We start from the raw sequence: 22,098 nt of genomic DNA on the forward strand, positions 1-22,098 counted from the left end.
CTTTCATAATTCCTACAGAAAGCATTTCCTTGGTTCCCTCTGCTTGGAAAATTTGCTTTAATGTAATCTGGAAAATGTGCAGAAATGGTATATTTTTCTAACTGATGTGGCTTTCTGCAAAGTACCTTATGTTCTCTTATGAAAAGTTAACAAATATTTATGCATGCATTTTCTTACTGTCTCTCCAAGACTAGACTGAAAGTCTGACTTCTACTATATAAGAAAGATCTATCGTAACAATGTCTTGATCCCAATTCTGTACTGTCCACAAAGGGCTAAGAGGTCAAGTGGGCTCTCAAATGCTCAATATGTTGGTCAAGCAACAAGGTCCGTATAACAAGCACAGCTCAATAGCACAAAGCAAGTACAGATCCCAGGTGTCTTCAGTTTCTTCTTGGAACCTTGGGGGGGTTTGGAATCGCCAAGTCCCCTGTAGAGAAAGATGTTCCCTTGGCTTGCTTCCGACTCCCTACTGCAACTCAACCACCTTGAGTTTAATGTTATATCATTTATCTAAATTGCAAAAGACGAACAAGCAATAATGAGTACACAACCACAAAAAAAGGAAAAGATTGTTTTTTTTTAAGTTCTAAACGTTAATCTCATGCTCAGTATAAAGGGAATTACCCCAGGTATTTTAGGCTTTAATGTACTAGTATGAAAATCAGCAAAGCATTTTTGTCAAATAAAATCTACTTCTAATCAACTACTTTTTTTTTTTTAATACAATGTACTCCCAAGTTTTTGGGTTTTCCCCTAGGTAAAGTGTATAAACTTCTAAAAGGAAGTACTTTTACAAATTAAATATTTTTAACAAAACATAACTTCTGAATTATTTTAAAAACAAATACCTCATCAGTTGAATGCCAACTGTTCTGTCAAAGCACAAGGGCGAACTCTTTGGAAAAAGAATTATTTTAAAGTACATTCACATTAGAATATGTTTGCCAATAGAACATATGGTACATCTTACTGTCCCTTGGGTTGCAGTGGCATTAGCGGCAAACTATCTTAACTATTAAAGAAAAAATCACCATCTCAGATTAGCTTGGATATATATGAAGGAACAATTTCACTGTTGGGGGTTTAGCAATGCTGCCAATTTATTTCAGTCTGAAGCTAAACTTAACGGTAACATCAACAAAAACATAAACCTGGATTTAATCTATCAAGGCCTAGCTGACATGCAGCTATACACGAGAGCCATATATATATATATGACTCTTAATTTTTCTCAATTAAAAACAGCATCCAATCAATGCAGAATTGCCCCTCATGCTTCACATCAAACTCTGTCTACATCAGAATAACCTCAAAGAGCAGTGTAAAGCTTTACCCAATTGCTCTTTCCTCTGCGCTTTGTTTTTGTTGTTCGGCCACTTTACACAACTCACCTCCAGCACACACTGCATCATCAAGGGAGTTGGGTCAGAGCGACATTGGGACACTCACTCTGCTGTGACCTAATAAGGTGATGGTGCTATACTTCAGACGCAAGGAATAACTTCCATTTTGGTTCAGGCCTTTTAAATCATAAATCACATCATCATTAGAAAATTGCTGTCAAAGTAACTTAACATGTAACAGCAAAATTACAAACAGTAAGTTTGATTTTTTTTCACCTGTGTATTTTTCAAAACTATGCACCTTCACTAAACTTCCAGCCTTAACAGCTGTTTACAAAGTGAATTTCTTTTCACAACAAACATTGTAAAAAAGCCCTAATTGTATCATTTGTATTCCATAGAGAAATTCACAGTTTCCATAGATTTCACAAAATTATACACATTCAGAACAATAGCCACTTCTATTATCATTACCTTCACTTCCAGCTGGTTGAATATGAATTCAATTACTACATCATCCTCAAATCCAAGAATTTCTGTTACTCGTTTTGTAATCCAAGGCTTAATCACCTCCAAATTTACTTTGCCCATGTCTACCTGTTGAAGAAAGCCAACAAGTATTAAGGTGACCATTCACAAAGACTCTTCATACACAAAGATGGTGGTCTGGTTTGACATGATCTTTTGCTTCTTGGAAGGGTTTGGGGGGGGAGACCAGGGAAGACAGAGATGATCCTGTATTTGTGAGAACTGAGGTGATTTAGTATTTCGAACCGTACACTATGTTGATTTGAATCCTAGCCATGCTACTTACAAAGAGTACGTGTGTGACCTTCAGTAAATTACTTATCTCTTTCATCCTCAATTTTCTGATCTACAAAGTGAGGATTAGACCAGATCAGAGATTCTTAACTTGGAAGTCCATGGCAAGTTTCTAGGTGGAGTGAAGAGTGTCTGCAACTTGGGGAGGAAATCTATTATTTTCACTAAACTCTAATTAAAATTTGGCATTTCCTTCAATGAATTAAAAACATGATTCTGAGAAGAGCTCCACAGGCTTTGCCAGACAGCCAAAGGTGCCCATGACACAAAAGGTTAAAAACTTCAAGGCTAGATAACATCTAAGGTTCTTCCCACCCTGAATTCTATGTTCCTATTAGTGTTGGAACCAAAATTTAATAGCTATGGGCTGATTTTCCTCATCCGTAAAATGAGACAAACTGTACAAATAATAGAGGTTTCATGTTCATTTTAAGGTATGATACAAACGTAAGATATTACTATAGTTTGCGTCAAGGAAGAGTCAGCAAATGTTTCTTTCCTCAGTATTCATTTTATACTGCTTTCCCGAAACTACTGGTCAAGGCATTAATCACCATGCCTACCTTTTTTTCTAGACATTCTGCAAACTTCAACTGCTTTAGTAGCTTCTTCTGCTTATTGCTGAAACGATTGTCCTGTTCTGCACTTGTTCCCTGTGAGGAAAGAACACATCTTAACTAGAAGACAAAAATGGCATGTCCGCCCCTAACAATTAATGCTCAACTCAGCTTTTCTACTCAAAGGGTCAGTACATAAACAGAACCACAGACTATTTACAGGTGCACAATATACCCCCTGCATGGTTTCACCCTCTTCTTAAGACTGTATTACCATGCTTGCCAAATGATTATGGGACAGCACTGGCAAACTATAAAACACACAGAACATTCCAACGAGAATTACAAAGAATAATTTTTAAAACCCAGAACTAAAAACTATTCTGTTAATTGCTTTTAATCTTTCACTTATTAATGAGGAAAAGATTTATTTTTTTAAACCATATAACTAAGATTAGATTCTACAATCCCAAACACTGGATTGAAAAGTACACTGGCATAATTAATATCTTCATTTTCAGCTAATCATTTAGAAAAATGAAACAAATGTATCCCTCATCTGAGGCAGATGTCACAAAAATTGCCTTTTCAGGAGTTCATCAAATTCTATCACAGTTTGCATCATTCAAATTCAGTCTACTTTCATTATGGACACTAACAAATTATAATGTGAAGTTCACAGATCAGACATCTGACCTTCATGGAGTATCTTAACAGCTATACGGATTTCATCTTCTACATAAATTTTACTGTTTATTAGCAGCAAACCTAAAGCAAAACTAAAAAAAAAAATCCAATTCAAGCCAGCAACAGTCCTAACATGCAGCTCTAGACAGTGATTCAGAAAACTTTTGCTATATAAAAAAGAAAAAATGCACACGCTATTTTAGTAAAAATATTCAGATACCTGTTAAGTTAAATGCTGTGATACCTGTAATAGTTGCCAAAAGGTAAGCTGTTGGCAAAGTGCTTCAAATGCCTTAAATTATTTAATAGTTGAGGGTTCACATGCAGAGCTAGCTTTTGTAACTGGGGGAATAGTATAAGTAATAGATTACTACTCCACCTTTTCCATGTTCTCACCAATACCTGAAACAAACGGCATTTTAAACTTTGGCATCAAACATTTTGCCTTTTTTCAGCTGGACTATCCTTTATAAAATCAAAACTAAAGGTTCATTTGTTTTTCTGCTTACTCCAAACCATTAGTTGGTACCACTGACTACTGAATATTTTCTGTAAAGTTGCGTGTTGTCTCTCCCATAAGAGGATTAGAGCAAAAAAGTCACTCTGATTTCTCAATCACTATAATTTATTCACCAACTTACTTTAAAAATATATAGGTAGATCAATGAAGTGGCAGATTATCCAAATCTAGCATCTTGGCTTAATGTTTAATGCAATTTACTTTGTTATGTCATTTAAGTCAATTCTAAAAGGAAAAAGTCCACTTAAACATTCTGCAAAGTGTTAGAAAAAGCCTTCCAGAGACTTAGGGGAGCTCTAAAGTTCTCACTGTTTAAACTGGGACAAGGTGTAGGCTCAACCTCGACTTCTCAACTAATTAGTTTCTTTAAGAAGCACTCAAAATTGTAAGGTACTATGTGCTTCTGAGGGCCATAAGATTCGAAATGCAGTGAGGTATAGCGGGAAGAGAAGGAAATAAGCATTTAAGGCACTTTTACACCCTTTTTTACAAGTATTATTTCATTTGATCCTCACAACAACCTGTGTTAGGTGCTATTATCATCCCCATTTTTCAGCTGAGGAAATTGAGACAGACAGGTGAAGTGCCTTGCCCACCTCACACAGCTAGAAAACGTCTGACACCAAATGTGACCTCTGGCCTTCCTGACTCCAGGCCGGGCGCTCGGTGGCACCAGCTGCCCGGACAGAACGCTGATGCACTTGAAGTATAAAGCCTTGGGTTCAAGCCCAGGCACCGCCACCTGCTGCGTGACCTTGGGCAAGTTACAGCCTCGCGGAGCCTCGTTCTCCCCCCCCCCCGCGGTAAAGCGGCGATAGGACTATCTGCCCCGGGGCCTCTCCGGGAAAACCAAGCGGCACCGCCGAGAAGTTCTTTCCCCAACTAGTCCGCCGGCCGCTCTGCGTGCCCGTCCCCGACTCTCTCGGCGGACCGCACTACGATAAACTTGCTTCCAAGTCCTCTTTGCCGTCGCCAAAGTTTACCCACCGCCTGGTTCCTCCCCCTCCCTCCCTCCGCTCGGCCGAGCCAGATCACCGGCTCCGTGGCGCTCGCCGCGCCCGCAGTCCTCCCAGCAGAGCGGACCTAGAGCCCCCTCGGCCCCGTCGCCAAAGAGGAAGGCACGGGACGCGCAGCCCGGGCGGCCGCGGAAGGCGGAAGCTGCCGCCGGCGACACCTCCAGCGTGGCCCAGCCCCTCCGAGCAGCCCAGGTCCGCCGGCCCTCGCGGGAGGCAGCGTCCTCCGAGTTCCTCGCCCTGACCGGCGCCCCGGGGCCGCTCCTTCACTCTGGGGCACTCGCCGAGAGCCCCCGGCCCCCATGCACGCTGCCCCCGGGGCCCGCGCCCGGCCGGAAAGGGAGTCAAGACCAAGGCGCGCGCCCCCGCCGCCATCTTCCCCCCCACCCCCCGCCGTCCGGGCCGCGCCGGGGCCGAGCCGGGGAAGGCGAGCGGGGCAGTGCGCACGGGCGGCCCGGGCCCCTGGCGCGGCTGGCGGGGTGCCGCAGGCCCGCCTTCGCTCCGTTCGGCTCCTGCCGCCTCCCCTCGCCCGCCCCCTGGACCCTGACCTGAGAGCATCCCGGTCAGGCTCCCGCCAGCCTTCCCCGCCCGACCCAGTCCGGCCTGGCCCAGTCCCCGGCGCCTCGACTTACGCGGAAGAATCCCGCGTCCATCTTGCTGCCTCGCACGGCGATCGCTCCCTATCCCACAGTGCACCGCGCCGCCACAGTCGACGCCGACGGAAGGCGGGACTGGGGAAAGGAAACCCGAGCTCCGGGGCGCGCGCGCTGAAGAACCGCCCCGCCCCCCCGCTTCCGGGCCTGCCCGGCTGGCACGCTCCCTTTGCGTCGACGTTTCCGGGTCAGCTCGGCGACGCGCGAGGGAGCCAGTAGAGGAGAAGAAGCTCGCGACCAATGGGAAGGGCAGACTTCGGGGGCTCCACCCCGTTTTCTTTTTCCCCTTGGCTTAGACTGGAACGAAGAAAGTTTTTTTTCCTGTTAGTAGCACGTGACGGTACTCGCTAGCCACTTCGCTCTTAGCTGAAGGGCCCGTCCGCCGACCCGTAGGGGAAGGCCGTGACCATTCTGGACTTGTAATGTGGGGAGAGATTGGACGGGACGGCTTTCGTCTGGGGAGCGTCAGCAGTTAGGAAGCCCGCGGTTGAGGGAACGCTTAGTAACTGAGTCCTCCTGATGCCCACCTCTGCCTTTCCACTTAAATAAATAAATGAATACATGAAAGCTGCACGCCTCGTATTTTCTCGAATCTTCCGGGCCACGAGGCTGGGGGCGTGTTTGGCGGAGACGCGTTCTCTCCTCCCCCCATCCCTCTTAGCCTCCCTAGGGAAGCCGGACAGGAAGCGGACAGGGGTTGCTTTTCCCACCCTCAGCCGTGGCCCCACCTGCAAGCGTTTGTGCCTAAGGGATGCTCGGCGGTTTGCATTTGCCGGCTCTTGACCCGGCTTCATGGTATTCTATATGCCCTGAATCTTTTCTTGCTGACGTGCGTACTGAGACCTTCCCAATAGACTGGAAACTCCTCGAGGGCAAGAACTTCTTTAGTTTGCCCATCTCTAGCGCTCTGCGCTGTCTGGCGCACAGTAGATACTTAATAAATGCTTTTTGGATTGAACTGAAGTGAATTCAATCTGAAGCCTGTGAGGGGAGAAAAAACAAAACCTTTTGTAAAGCGCATCCTCTGAGGAAGGAGAAGTTGCTTAGTACGATGGCCAGCACATAGTAGGTCCACAATAAACACTTACTGGTTGATTGAGATCAGAGACCCACGAGGGCCAAGGATTGTCTTACAAAACTCCCAACGTCACCAGGGACAGGTAATGCTTTAGGGCTCCATGTTTGGGAAGGGCATTAATAAGCCAGAGAGCTCTGTCCAGGGATGAAATAAAGCCGCTGAGTTGAGAGATAGTCTCTTTAATTGAGATAACACCCAGGGGGATGTCCCACGAGTGCACAGTACAATGGATTTTCCCAACCAAGGGGAAAGGTTCTTTGTACTTTTAGGAGGAGAGGGGGAAGAGGTAGTACGAAGTAGCAAGGCCTGGTGAGACCCCAGTGGCATTCCTGGCAAGGAAAACCCTTTCATTCTGGCTGTTTTGCCTTTCATCCCATGAATCCCAATGGAAGAAGGCAAGGTCATTGGAAGCTGAGATCCAGAGTAAGTAGGTTCATTTACTAGGTAAAATCTCTGGGTGGGTGGGTGGGGGGATTTAGGGTGTGGTTCAGCTTAACCTAATCAAGAGTAAATATCTGAAGAGTAGGAATGTAAAGACATCACCAAAATTCTGACACTACTAGATCATTAAGGGTGGCAAGTAACAATTTTCTGTCAGCTCAATCAAACAATAAGTATCTATTAAACTTACACTGGATAGTCCCTGCAGATACAAAAGAGGGCAATCATGCCAGGATCTACAAGTCTCGGCTCACATGGTCTTGGTCCATTGGGGTGGGATGGGAGTATTGAATCCTGACATACCCATCTGAAATTTATTCAAATGCACCCATTAATCAAATGGATCTGGGATCTCAATGACATGGACATTCCTTCCAAGGATGTAGATTGTAACCCATCAGTGCCTGCCCATCCTGTGACATTCTTCCCGGAGTCCTTCCATAAGTTTACCACGGGGGTCCACCACATTCACCCTTGGGGCTTTCCTGGTTTTCTCTTCACATGAGAAGTCCACTAGAACACAAGGGCTATCCATCATTATCCCCACCAAAAACCACTTTATCAGTCAAACAGGCATTTTATTAAATACTTAGTCTTATTTTCTTTTCTCCTGATATTCACTTCTCTCTATGTTTTTAGGACACCACTTTCTCCTCTCCTGATTCTCCTCCTACCTAAATGACTCCTCACTCTTCTTTGTTAGATCTTTATCCAGGTCTTGCACAAGCCATCTCTGGTTGTCCCGATCTATATCTGGCCACTGGACCCAGATGGCTCTGGAGAAGAAAGTGAAGTTGGTGACTTTGCATAGCTCTCCCTCACTTAAATCCAATTCACTTGCAAGTCATGGCATCACCTTCCTGATGTCATGGTCCTCTTTGAGAATAAAGGAGGAGGACACCCATAGTGAGTGTGTATCACCTGGAGGAAGATCCGGCGAAGGAGTGGTCACACAGGCAGGAGGAGAGCCAGGAAAGAACAGTGTTAAGAAAACCTAGAGGAGTCCGGGAGTCAAGATGGTGGAGTAAGAAGTAAGTCGCTCTTAACCTCCCTTATTAACCTCTAAAAGCCCAGAAAATATTGCCCCAGGAAAAACCCTACAACAGCTGAACCAGAAGAAAGATGGGGTGTAGCAGTGCAGTAGCCCAGGTAGCTTGAGGGATTAATGGGAAAGGCCCCTCTTGCCCTGGGGGAAGGGGAGCAGTACAAAAAGGAAGGTGTTCCAGGGACACAAGCTAGCAGAAAGCCCAACCTCAGCATACCAGGAGGAGATCCTGAAACCCAAGTGGTAGAGCGGGCAAACACCAACACCTGGACCGAGTGCCTTGGTGAGAGCGGGAGAAGCAGTGGTGGGTAAACATCCTGCAACATCCATCAGAAAGTAGCTGAAGAAAGCGAAAGGAAGGAAACGTCCCAGTGAGCAGGAAATCTCCAGGAGCCACATTACCCAATCCTACCCCTAGAGTTCCAGTGTTGCTGATTCTAGCCCAACACCAAGTAAGCTGCCAGAACCCTACAGCCTCCAACTGCCAGCATTGGAGGCCCCAGCACACAAAGCCAGTGACCAGGCCCTAGGCTCCCAACGCAAGAAGCTTGGGTCAATGCCCTCTGCACCCTGGCAGGAGAGCTCAATCTCTTTAAAAGCCAGGAAATAAGCAAACACCATGAGCAAAAAGAAACGTACAATAGATTCTTATTATAGAAAAAGTGAAGATCAAGGCAGAAATTCTGAAGAGGACAACATTGTCAACAAACCCACATCTGGAACCTCAAAAGGGAATATGAATTGGTCTGAAGCCCAAAAAACCTTCTTAGAAGAGCTCAAGAATGGGGCAGCTAGGTGGCGCAGTGGATAGAGTACCAGGCCTGGATTCAGGACAACCTGAGTTCAAATCCAGCCTCAGACACATAACACTTACTAGCTGTGTGACCCTGGGCAAGTCACTTAACCCCTTTGCCTAAAATAACAACAACAACAACAAAAAGAAGAGCTCAAGAAGCATTTTAAAGTAAAATGAGAGAGGTAAAAGAACAAATGGGGGAAGAAATGAGAGGTATGCAAGAGCATCAATAGCTTGGAAAACGAAGGACAAAAATTAACTGTAGAAAACAAGTCCTGTCATTCCCCAAATGATAAATGGTCAAAGGATATGAACAGGCAGTTCTCAGATGAAGAAATTAAAGCCATCTATAGTCATATGAAAAAATGCTCTAAATCACTATTGATTTGAGAAATGCAAAGCAAAACAACTCTGAGGTACGACATCACACCTATCAGATTGGCCAACATGATGAAACAGGAAAATGATAAATGTTGGAGATGTGGGAAAATTGGAACACTAATGCGTTGTTGGTGGAGCTGTGAAATGATCCAACCATTTTGGAGAGCAATTTGGAATTTTTCCCAAAGGGTTATAAAAATGTGCATAGCCTTTGACCCAGCAATAACACTTCTATGGTTATATCCCAGAGAGATCATACAAATGGGAAAAAGACTCATGTGTACAAAAATATTCATAGCAGCTCTTTTTGTGGTGTCAAAGAATTGGAAATTGAGACGATGCCCATCCATTGGGGAATGGCTGAACAAGTTGTGGTATATGAATGTAATGGAATACTATTATTCTATAAGAAATGATGAACAGGCTGACTTCAGAAAAACCTGGAAAGACTTGTATGGTCTGATGCTGAGTGAAGTGAGCAGAACCAGGAAAATTTTGTACACTATAACAGCCACGTTGTGCGATGACTAGTATTGATAAATTTAACTCTTCTCAGCAATGCAAGAATCAAAGACATCTTCAAAGGCCTAATGATGGGAAATGCTATCCACATCCAGAGAAAGAACTATGGAGTTTGAATGCAGATCAAAGCATACTATTTGCTATTTTTTTCCCCTCTGTTGTGTTTTGTTTTCCTCTTTCTGGTGATTCCTCCTGTTGGTTCTAATTCTTACTTACAACTCACTAATGTTGTATATGTATAGCCTATATCAGATTGCACCCCGTCTCGGGGAGGGAGGGAAGGGGAGAAAAATTTAAAACTCAAAAGCTTATGGAAGTAATTGTTGATAATTCAAAATAAATTAATTTTTAAAATTTTTTTTTAAAAAAAGAGAATGAAGGACAAACAATCTGTGAATAGTCTGAGCTGCCCCACTGGGGCCAGGTCCATCTAGGCAATGCAGCTCCTTCCTCCCCTTCTCTTTCCTTCTCTTTCTTTGTCTTTCCTTCCCTTCCTTTCTCTTCCCCTCCTTCCTCTCCTTCTGTCTGCATAGGGCATCATACTCTTACCTGCCCAAAGGAATGTAAATTTTGATGGCTGAAACATAGCAAGGTATCTTAGGGTTTACAGCTAGGTTTCTTTCATAAAGACCATGCCTTAAATCCAATTCACTCTGGCTGTCAATGATTGGCACAATAGGTCCCAGTCCAAGCCTCGTTTAGTGGTCGTTGTCTGGGCCTTTATGGCTCAGAGTGAATATAAATAGTAATTTTTTCTATTTTGGCCAGAAACCCTGAGAGTCTTACCTTCCCAAGTTAATTTTTTTTTCTTGTTTAGGTAAAAGTGGCCATTCCTTGGCTCATTTCTTACCTAGCCTTAATCACTGAGTAAGTGTTGCCTCAGTCAAAGTGAGAAAAAGGACAAACAACAATCTATATCTGGCCTGTCCCACAGGGCTTCATGCTGAGCTTTCTACTCTCTATATACTGTTTCACTTCGTGATCTCATCAGCTCTCATAGATTCAATTATCATCTCTGTACTGATTCTCACTTAGTCCTGCTTATCTAGCCCTAACCTCTCTGCTGTCTTGCATCTCCAACTGCCTATTGGACATCTCAAACCGGATGTCCTATAGAAATTTTAAGCTCAAAATATCCAAAACTGAATTCATCATGTTACCCCTAAACCCTCCTCCTTTGTAAAACTTCCTTATTACTCTCTTCCCAGGCTCACAATCCAGGTGTCATCCTGGGCTCCTCACTCTCTCATCCTCTATATCCAATCTGTTGTGAGGCTCTCTATTTTATGTTTGCAGCATCTCTTTGCATGTCCCCTTATCTCCTTTGACACTTCTACTAGCCCAATGCATCACCTCATACCTGGACTCTTACAATCACCTGCATGGAATGTTCTTCATCCTTATCTCCAACTCCTAGCTTCCCTGGCTTCCTTTATATCCTGTATATATTGACTAACTCACTCATTAATTCTTCAGCCACTGTAGTGTTCCATGACTCATAGTCATACAATAATGGAAGAATACTAGCATTAAAAAGATGGACCTTTATTCCTAGAAGTTTTGGGTCATTTAAGGAGCTTTGCAATTCTGTTTAATTCTATTTAACTCTCTGTTTAATTCTGGGTCCAATTCAGTTTCTAGTTCTACTGTCTGACATGTAATAATTGGCAAGGTTCATGCCCTACACATCATAATCTGGACAATAGATGTCCTGTATCCACTTGGTTTTTCCTCTGTAAATGGTGAAGCCAAAGTCTTTTTAAGTGACCATGACTCTTTTCCAGGAGGCTTTTCAGCGTTCTAGAGCTCGATGCAACCAGCTCTAAAGACTCCCAGGTAGGAACATCTGGTGGACTTCATTCATGAGGAGTCCCTCTTCCCCTCGGACTCTGTGCTGAATTTCCTTTAGGTCAGTGGCAAGCAAACGCCTTTGTGGAGGTATCTTTGTCTCTCTATCTTATTCCCTGGTCATGGAACAAGGCTAGCCATTGTTACACCTTTTAAAGACTCCTGAATAATTTCGGTGTTTGAAAAGATTTCTTGTTGGAAGAAAGACTTTAAGACTCTACTGAATCAAATATTATTTTATAATCACTGGATAACAAGTGTAGTAGGACCTTGTTGATGCTACATCTTTCGTCAATTGTGTAATGTGGACTGCTATGGGTGAAGGGCCCCTCATTGAAAATGTTCTTCATGGGGCAGGTAGATGGCACAGTAGATAGAGCACCGGCCCTGGATTCAGGAAGACCAGACTTCAAATCTGGCCTCAGACACTTGACACTTACTAGCTGTGTGACCTTGGGCAAGTCACTTCACCCCACTGTCTCACAAAAAAAAATATTCTTCACTCATGTGAGGATGAGTCTCATAAAAATTTGACTCAGATGGGAAAGAAAGCATAGAGATTCACAGTTGCTGTTCTTTCACTAATCTTTTTTTATGTAATAATATCTATATTTTCTCACACCTTTCGTATCTTCTCTTCTTTCTGATGGGAAGGGGGGAAAAGCATTTTTAAATTGTCTACTGTGTGTCAGGTGCTGTAATGGTATTATCTCGTTTGATGCCCACAATGACTCTAGAAGGCAGATGCTATTATTTCTACATTTTACAATTGAGGAAACTGAGGCAGAAGATGTTAAATGGCCAAGGTCACCCTACTCGTAAGTGTCTGAGGCCAGATTTAAACCTGAGTTTTTTGGACTCCAGGCCCAGTGCTGTATCCACTGCTCCACCCAGCTGCCTCATCATGCATTTCTTCTGCTTATAGTTGGTCTAATCCTGATGCTTTTTATGTTTTTGTTCTCATTTGTGCCATTTCTTTTTCCTCTCCATGAAGACATCTGAGACTGTGACATTAGATGTGCTGATTCCTTCCATTTTCATCCTCCAATGCCCATTGGGTCTCTAGCCAAGTTTTCTTTAAACTGGTTTTACCCGCTATTGCTTCTCTTAGTTTTATGAGGTGAGACTGCTCATAATCTTCTCTCATCCTTCTCGGTAAGATTTTAAAAAGAACTTTATAGTCTCATTCAATCTTGCCCTTGGCTGACCTTTCTGCCTTCCTGGCAAGTCAGTCCAGTGTTTGCTGACTACAATGCTCTGTAGGTTTTTTTAGTCTCTTTTTTGTGGCAGTTGATTTACATCTGTTAAATATATTTATGAAATTATACTAGTTTGTGTCTATATTCTTTCTTCCATCCATATCCCATTTTTACTACCAGTAATCTGTTTGAATACCAATTAACAAGCATTAAGTGCCTACTGTATACCAGACACTGTGAATACTTCAGAACTGACTTATTTCCATTGTACACCATATCTTTTTTCTCATTTTTATTCTTTCTTCTAGCTTTGCACTAGCAATGATTTTGGCTTTAACAAAGTGATTTAGCAGTATTTCCCATAGCAGTAGTGAGCTACTGTCTCTCTAAAACTATAATCAGTTTTGTTTTTGTGTGAGGTTATTCAGCACTCACCAAGGTGCCTACCAATTTCTTTCTCTAAGAAAGTATTCGTGATAAACAGGTATGAAGCTTCTAGGTCATCTATAAGTCTTTGACCTCTCTCATTCTTTATTTCTGACATGTTTTCTAGTATGTTTCTCACCAGCCTCAATTACTCCCACCTTTGTATTTCAGTCACTGAGAATCAGAGTACATACTACTTTAATGTGGAGGTCTTAGGGAGTCCTTGATTTATCTCCTTTTCCATCCATTATTTCCATGGCAGACTTGTAGCAGATACATTTATTTATCAAGGGTACTGAAATATGAGTTGACTCATTCTCATGGAATGGTGTTTCTTGTTGGCCTTTGGGTGTACCATAAAACCAACTCTTTTATTTGCCTCTCCAAGGAGAATCTGTGGGCCATCCTTCTATCCAGCTGCAACTTTCTCCATCATCTGGTATTCATTTATAGTGAGGATGTCACAACTGATGTAGTCCTATTCCTCTGGTAAATCTATCCTCTCATTGGTCATTGGACAAGGCTCTTTAGAGTACCAAGAGCTGTAGTTGGTAGTTAAAGTTTATAAATGGTCAAAAAGTATGTAATTCTTAGCGCCTTCTATCCTCCACCCCTTCCCATCAATCAGTCAATAATCATTTATTAAGTACTTACCAGGTGGAAGGAACTGTTCTAAGTGCCAGAGATATAAAAAGGAGCAAAACCAAGGTTCCTGCCCTTGAGGAGCTGACATTCTAGTGGAGGAGACAATATGCAAACAACCGTGTCTGGACAGCATGTCTGCGGTGTCCATGGCAGGTAAACTGGGTCATATCAGAGGGGAAGCAGTAGCAGGCAGGTGTACGGAAAGGTTTCATACAGAAGGTGACCCCCACACCATCACTTCAAACACTGAGTTAGCCACATGTGAGATCTGGCATTTACTCCAGGAAAATATCCAAATATATTTGAGTCTAATTTTCCATAAATGTGGGTACAGGGTACCCCACACTTTAGTGCTTCAGACAAGCATTAAATCAAGCATCGTGGGAGTTTCCCAGCCAGGACACAAGGAGAGCTGACATTCTGGTGAATCCTCCAAATCTAGGGCCTAAACGTTCCACAGGATCCTCCTTCAGAGCCCATTACAGACTTATTCCAGTGCTTGGTGTTTTAGACCTCCCACCAAAACAAAGATATTATGAGGCTGTTATACAGGCAATCACTTTTTCAATGGACCTGAATTGTCTGAATAACTCACTGTAGTAGCAGAAGATGGGAGTGGAATGGCAAGGCCTCAATTTGCCTCCCACCCACCCCAGTCCCCATGATGTGACTCTACCCCTCCAGCTCAGGGGGCCATATGAGCAATCCCTTTCTTTCTTTGAGAGTCTCATTGCTTAAGAAATCCCCTTCTCTCTCTCCAGGTTTGATTTCCAAACTTTTTAACTTGAGGTTATTCACAAATTAACCCCTAAGGCTGGTACTGCTCAAGAGCTCTCCCTTTTCTGCTAGCAAGATGCACTCTTAAATCATGTGCCAAGAAAATCAGTCTTCTCTATCCCCATCACCAGGAACATTGTTCTTGAGTTTCTCTCTTGGGCCACTTGGGCAAGCCCATGTGTCCTCCCGCCATGTGTTTCTGCAAGTTTTTCCAGCTGCGGCCATCTCTTGGACTGAAGATGTCCACTCTCAGGCGACAGAGGTCAGAAAACTCTGGGCAAACACATCTCACTGCCTTGGCTTCTACCCAAGGCAGCCATTATCACTTCCTTGGCATGGAGGGGCAGTTAGAAGATTGTGCATTGACTCCCCACCCCCACCACCATTACCACCACCACAGAACATAGATCCAATCTATTGGTCTGTCCTTTGAATAGGAAAAAGGTAAAAAAAAAAAAGGGTTACTTAATAACAAAAGGACAAGAATGGTCTGCCAGACGCTACCAAAACCCCTCCAACAAGAGTCCATCATTCAGAATATCCTGGTCACTCATACTGAGGACTTCCACAATCTCTGAAAGTCAATCAAAAGTCATCTCTTGTCCTCCCAGCAGAGTGTCATTGGGTAGGCCCATTCTTCCTATCATGAAATGCCCATCAGATGCCTCAAAGGCTCAACATCCTGTAAGCCCAACAAGGACTGCCACTCATTAACACTTACTTTATCATCACCCCATGTCCCTATACAGTATAAGCAATTGAAAGAACTGAGGATATTTATTTAGCTTGGAGAGGAGAAAACTCAGGGGAGACATGATCATTATCTGCTCATGTATATAAAACATTTTACAAGCCTTAAAGCTATCTATAAATGTCAGCTCTTCACCAAAGAAAGGGCCAGCATGAAGAAGAAGGCACAGACTTTTTCCTACTTGCTCAGAGTGTAAAACTAGGAGCAGTGGGTAGATGTTTATAAATAGGCAAATTTAAGCTTTATGTAAGTGTAAGGACGTAGTTAAAGCTACTTCATTAGGCTCTGGTATCTTAACTAAGTGAGGACATGTCCATGTCTCCCTCATCATCTCTCTCACTTGATCTATCCATAGCTATCATCCCATTTCTCTCCTCTCTGTGGTTAAACGCCTAGAGAAGGTTATCTACTATAGGTATATCCACTTCCTTTCTTCTTACTACAGTCTGGCTTCATCCCTCATCTTTTAAACAAAACTGCTCTCTCCAAAGTTACTGGTGATCTCTTAATTGCCAAATGCAATGGCATTGTCTCAATCCTCATCCTTTTTGACATTTCAACTATACTTAACACTGTTGATTATCTGCTTCTCCTTGATGATGTCTCCTCTCTAGGTTCTCATGACACTGCTGCCTCTGCTGCTCTATCTTCATCCAGGTCATGACCACTAACCACGGGTATTCCACAGGACTCTCTCCTGGGCCCTTTTCTTTTCCCTCTGTACTATTTCCTTCGGTGAGATCAGCTCCCATGATTCAGTGATCATCTCTGTGCTAATGATTCTCACTCAGATGTATTTATCCAGCCCTAATCTCTCCGTTGGCCGCCAGTCTTGCATCTTCAGTTGCCCTATTGGATATCTTAAACTGGATATCCTGTAGACATCTGAAATTCAACATGCCCAAAACAGAACTCATTATTTTCCCCCCCAATTCCTCCTCCATCCAAACTTTCCTATTACTGTAAGAGCACCACCATCCTCCCAGTCCCCTAAGCTATCAACCTAAGTTTACTCAACCCCTCACTCTCCTCCCATATACAATTTGTTGCTAAGTCAGTGTTGCCTTCACTACATCTCTTGCACATGCCCCCTTTTCTTCTCCCATCACCTTACACCTGGACTATTGCAATAACCTATTGGTGGGTCTGCCAGCCTTAAGTCTCTCCCTACTCCAATTTAATTCCATTCAGCCACCAAAGTGATTTTCCTAAAGCACAGGTCTGACCACGTGACCTCCCACTGAGTAAATTCCAGTGGCTCCATCACCTCCAGGATCACTAGCTGTCTCCCATATCTGCAGTGTTCTCCTTCTTCATCTCTGCCTCCTGGCTTCCCTGGCTTTCTTCAAGTTCCAGATAAATCCGACCGTCTACAGGAGGTCTTTCTCAATTATCTTAATTCTAGTGCCTTCCCTCTGTGATTATTACTTATTTGTCCTGTATATAGCTTGTTTGTTCATATTTGTCTATTTTCTCCCTCATTAGATTGTGAGCTCCTTCGGGGCCGGGACTGTCTTTTACCTTTCTCTGTATCCCTGCTAATTAGCATACAGTAGGAAACTTAATAAATATTTATTGACTGACAACAGTTTTTGATTGAATGAAACAATCTGAACAGAGTATAAACAGGACTGTATACCTTTTTGAATCAATCAAAGCTGTTGTGTGAGAAACTGGGTCATATTCAAAGTAATTTGTATAAAAGAGAGAAGCTATCTCAAGACTGGAGGTGATGGGGATGGGATTCATGCTGGACCTCTAAAAGAACCTCAGAGCCCCTGCACCAAGTCTCTGGTGTTTGCCTGAGGCATCTGGCCCATCCCAGTTCTTTTAACTGCCCTTTCATTGTGGCCCTCATTGTCTGTACCTGGCCTTACCCCAGACTTCTTAGCCACTCCTAGATCATATCTAGATCTTCCCAGGGTCTTTCTGTATAAAAGGTCCATCTTGGCCCCCACATTAAATTGCACAGATTCTTAAAATCTGGCCAATAGCAGACTCACTAGGAATCTCACCTACCCCAACCAGTGTTTCAATAAACCTTGTCTCTGACTGAAAGAAAGTTTCAGTCGAATTCTTTCGAGGCAGACCCATATCTTTTGCCCTTGAGTTACAGGGTTCCCAGCACCCCTAGACAGCAATAGAGGAAGAAAAGGTATGAAATTGAGACTTTGGAGCTAGTATGGGACTGAGCTTTGGAAAAGAAGGGAGATACTGAGGACAGTCATTGACTCTGAAGGCATATAGGAGAGGAAAACCTAGGTGGAGGGAAGGTAAGCTTTTCCCCCCAAGTTCCCCCTGTGAAGCCTGTCTATCCACATACACAAGAATGAATATCATCTGCTGTTTTGTGACCCAAATGTTTCCTGAAAACTAAATTGTGCCTCAATAACAAAGGCCCCAGGTGTTACCTAGAAGTAGATAAAAGTTTAAGGTTAGGTCAAAAGTCCACCTTCTGGCTAGGTGTTGGGAATTTTCCTAACTGAAGTTTAGAGTGATTGTGCTGAACTCAGACCATTTATCTAAAATCAATTAGAGCTATTCAAAAATAGAATGAACTGCCTTGGGTAGTGAGGTGTGGTGTGGGTTGCATCTCAATGGAAGTCTTTAAGGAAAGGCTGGATGATGACCAGTCGGTGCAGGGAAGGGAGAGAGTTGTGGAGGTGTTAGGTACAGGTTAGACAACGTGACATTGGAGATAGTGATGGGACTTCCCCTCTCGACCTCTCCTCTACTCGGGTTAGGCCCTAAAAAAGGGATAAAGCCAGGACTTAATTATCCGGAAGTGGGGCAAGGTTCAAGCTGTGCTTCTTTTGATGCAGCTTCCTGGTGACCTCTAGCTATGTGACAGAAAATTGTTACTATCCAAGGTTACTTCCCATTCCTTTAATAATGCTAGTAGTGTCAAAATTTCAATAATGTCTTTACGTTCCCACTCTTAAGATTATTTGCTGTTGATTAGGTTGAGCTGAACCACACCCTAAGTCCCCCCACCCAGAGATTTTACCTTGTAAAGGAACCTGGATCTCAATTTCTAATGTGCTTGCCCCCTTCTGTTGGGATTTGTGGCATGAAGGCAAAACAGCCAGAATGAAGTGATTTTCCTTGCCCGGATAGCCAAGGGCCACTGGGGTCTCATGACCAGGCCTTGCTATTTTCCCCATTCTCTTCCTAAAAGTATAAAGAACCTTTGATGGGTCTCTTGGTTGGAAAAATCCACTGTGCCCTGCACTCATGGTACATCCCCCAGGGCAGCAGATTTGCTTCCCTGTTATTTCAATTAAAGATACTTTGTTCCTCAATTCATGGCTTTGATTTATTTCAGGATTTGAGGTGTGTTTATGTGGCTTCCTGATCATCTAAAGGCATAACAGGTCCCACTCATGGGGGTCAAGGCCCTTCCAGCTTGTTGGATGCCATAAGACCCCATGAGTTACCAAATCCTACCTACTAGACAGATATATTTCTTAGTAGGTTTATGAGCTGGAGAAAGTGGAGAGCAGATAAGGAAAGGAAATAAGCATTTATACAGTGTCTAATATGTGCCAGGCCCTATGTTAATCACATTACCAATCCTTACAACAACCCCGAAAGGTAGGTGTTGTTATTATCCCTATTTTAGCAATGAAGAAATAGAGGCCAACAGAGGTTAATTGACTTGCCCAGGGTCACACAGCTACTAAATGTCTGACGTCACATTTGAATTCAGGTCTTCCTGACTCCAGGCCTAGTGCTCTCTGCACTGCACAATCTCACTTTCATAAGAAGGTAAGAGATACAAGTGGCTTGGAGCCAGCTAGAGGCAAGAGAGTGGCAGAGTCCCTTAGAGATGGGGAAAACAGATCAGGCCTAGCTAACAGCTTCGACAGATCAGGACAGTTCACAGCTACTTGCTCTCCCCCAGATACCTCAGAATATTTTTTCTGGGGAAAACTCCAGCTTCATTCCTTGCCCAATCAGTTTAATCAACCACATGGACATAAACCAATACATTTTGAATCTTATGAGTTTGGGAGTTTGGGACTGACTGAGAAAGGAAGCCAGTGCTTGGGAATGGTGGCTCAAAAACTCATGGATGAGAGAAAACTCATGGATGTTCTGATTGTTTTTTAGTATATTCCAGAGGACACCCACTAGAATGCCCAGGAACCTTGGGAGAAATACAGCAAGGAGCCAAGTCTGTGGGGAATAGGGGAAGGGGTGTATTTTTTTGTTTTGTAGTATTCATCAAGGTCATACACCCCTCTTTTCATTTAAATGTTTATTGAATTGAATTAGATTGAACCAAGGTCTTCCTGTTTCAGGGTCATAATTAGAACGAGATTAAGTGCAGTTTTGCCATAGGTTATGAAACTTTGAGGAAAGGGTGTGCTGATAAATGTTTAACAAAGAGCTCTCCAGGAAAAAAAAAGTACATTACACATTTTGAAATTTAATCTACATTAGCAACATTTTCTGCATCACTTTTTTACGTCTAGCTAATCAACCTAACAATAAATCTTGGTTTGCAGTTTATGAGGTGTAAAATGGTCACACTGAACATTTAACCAGCAGGGCCAATAGAAGCTGGCTTTGAGGACACCAAAAGTACTTCCCTGGAGTGTGCATGTATGCATGCATGCATGTGCATATGTGTATAGGTTTATACATATAGGTATATGTACGTGTGCATATGTATATGTGTATGTCTAGATCTATGTGTATATACATACATACATACATACACATATATATTTTGGAGTGTGTGTGTATATTGCTAGTTAACATTTCTGTCCTGTTTTTAAGCTGAATCTCCTTCCTCTACTGGGAATTCAGAGTCCAATAAGGGGAGATAAGATGCCAGCACAGATAATGATGACACACAGGATTACATGATAAGTACACTAGGAGGGACGTTTAAAAGAGGTCTGGGGGCAGCTAGGTGGCGCAATGGATAGAGCTCTGGCCTTGGAGCAGGAGGACCTGAGTTCAAATCCAACCTCAGACACTTGACACTAGCTGTGTGCCCCTGGGCAAGTCACTTCACCCCAATTGCCTCACATAAAAAAAAAAGAGGTCTGAAGGGAAAGGTTACCAAGGGAGAGATCAGGCAAGGCTTCTTCAAATGGAGGTATTTAATTGGATTAATCTTAAATATCCTTTTAGACTGGCACCAACCTCTCCCCTTCCTATTTCTCTCTCTTTACAATTGTCCATAGTCAACCAACAAACTTTAATTAAGCACCTACTATGTGCTGGGCACTGTGCTACAGTGGGATACAAAAAGAAGCAACAGACAGTCCCTGTCCTCAGGGAGCTCACAATCTAATGGATATCATTAAGATTGTCTGCGAGCTGCCTCCATTTCCTTACACCTTATTTAAGCCTCCTTGCCTTTTAATTAATTACTAAACTTAGCCACTTTCAAAGCACAGCTTGCCATGACTTCTTATTGGGGAATCCTTTGGAGGCTTCCATTTATTAATATGTGCCTAAGGATACAAATACCAGAAAGTAAGACAGTCTTAATAGGGGAAGATATGCACAAAGATGTTTAAAGGGGCAGGGCAGAGTGTGGTTTGGACACCAAAGGAAAACTAGGTGGAAGCTAGATTCTGAATAGTATAAAATAGGTGAAAGCTCACCTATCAGAGCCCAGGATGGTAACAGGGACAAAGTCCAAGTTTCTGGTGCGATGGGGAATGAGTAGCATGAAGCTTTTGGCTGGAGTTAGGTAGCATGTTTTGGGAATGGCTGGAAACTGTTTCTCATTTTTGTCACTGTATCCCCACAGCTACTTACTTCTGGATTTGCCCACAGGAGGGGCTTAATTAATGTTTGCTGAATTGAATTAAATGCCACATGCTCTTATGCAATTTCTATCTCTATCTTATCTATCAATTCGTAGAGTATCCTCCCTATGTTAGTAAGGTCTCTCTCTTGGTCGTTTAATATTTCACAGGTATGGCATCTCAGAGCTGGAAGGGAAGCGTGGAGATTGTCTCTAGCTCAATCTCTAACTGAACAAGAATTCTTTCTACATTTTAGAGGACAATTGGTCTTCCAGCCTCTGCTTGAAAAATTCTAGTGGGGGAGGGAGAGAGGAGAAGGAACCTGCTACAAGCCAAGGCAGCTATTGGGGCGGGGGAGCTCTAATTTTTAGAAAGATTTCCCTTACACTAATTGTTCAATGGATCTGTAATCTTAGCAATGCAGACAGTCCCTTTAAGAATGCAGACCATGGGGCAGCTAGGTGGTGCAGTGGATAGAACCCTGGCCCTGGATTCAGGAGGACCTGAGTTCAAATCTGACCTCAGACACATAACACTAACTAGCTATGTGACCCTACACAAATAAAAGAATGCAGATCACATAATTCCAAAGGACCCATGATGAAAAATGCTAGAGAGAGAGCTAAGGAACTCTGAATGCAGATTGAAGCATACTTTTTTAAACTTTCTTTATTTTTATTGTTTTATTTTGTGTTTTCTTTTGCAACATGGTTAATATGGAAATATGTTTCACATGACCTCACATATATAATTTAAAAAAAATTTTTTTAATTCTTTTTTTTTTTTAGGAAGTTGGGGTTAAGTGATTTACCCAGGGTCA

General features: G+C 43.0%; 1 protein-coding gene across 8 annotated transcripts in view; it reads right to left on the minus strand.

Annotated features, from left to right (window-relative positions):
* Positions 1 to 5,684, minus strand: part of SRRM1 (serine and arginine repetitive matrix 1) — a 36,785-nt gene extending 31,101 nt beyond the window's left edge. For 7 of the 8 annotated variants that reach the window (XM_020983120.2, XM_020983119.2, XM_020983121.2 and 4 more), the window contains exons 1-3: positions 5,578 to 5,684; positions 2,732 to 2,821; positions 1,821 to 1,943 (exon numbers count right to left, since the gene is read on the minus strand). In XM_020983120.2, coding sequence (XP_020838779.1) covers positions 1,821 to 1,943; positions 2,732 to 2,821; positions 5,578 to 5,598 — 234 coding nt within the window. In that variant the 5' untranslated portion in view covers positions 5,599 to 5,684. Of the gene's footprint in view, positions 1 to 1,394; positions 1,524 to 1,820; positions 1,944 to 2,731; positions 2,822 to 5,577 lie in introns of those variants that run through there. The other variant, XM_020983125.2, reaches the window with a different exon arrangement.
* Between the last annotated feature and the right edge of the window lie 16,414 nt (positions 5,685 to 22,098).

The sequence above is a fragment of the Phascolarctos cinereus genome, unplaced genomic scaffold (genome assembly GCF_003287225.1).
Source record: "Phascolarctos cinereus isolate Bilbo 61053 unplaced genomic scaffold, phaCin_HiC Scaffold_726;HRSCAF=1367, whole genome shotgun sequence".
Classification (NCBI taxonomy): Eukaryota; Metazoa; Chordata; class Mammalia; order Diprotodontia; family Phascolarctidae; genus Phascolarctos; species Phascolarctos cinereus.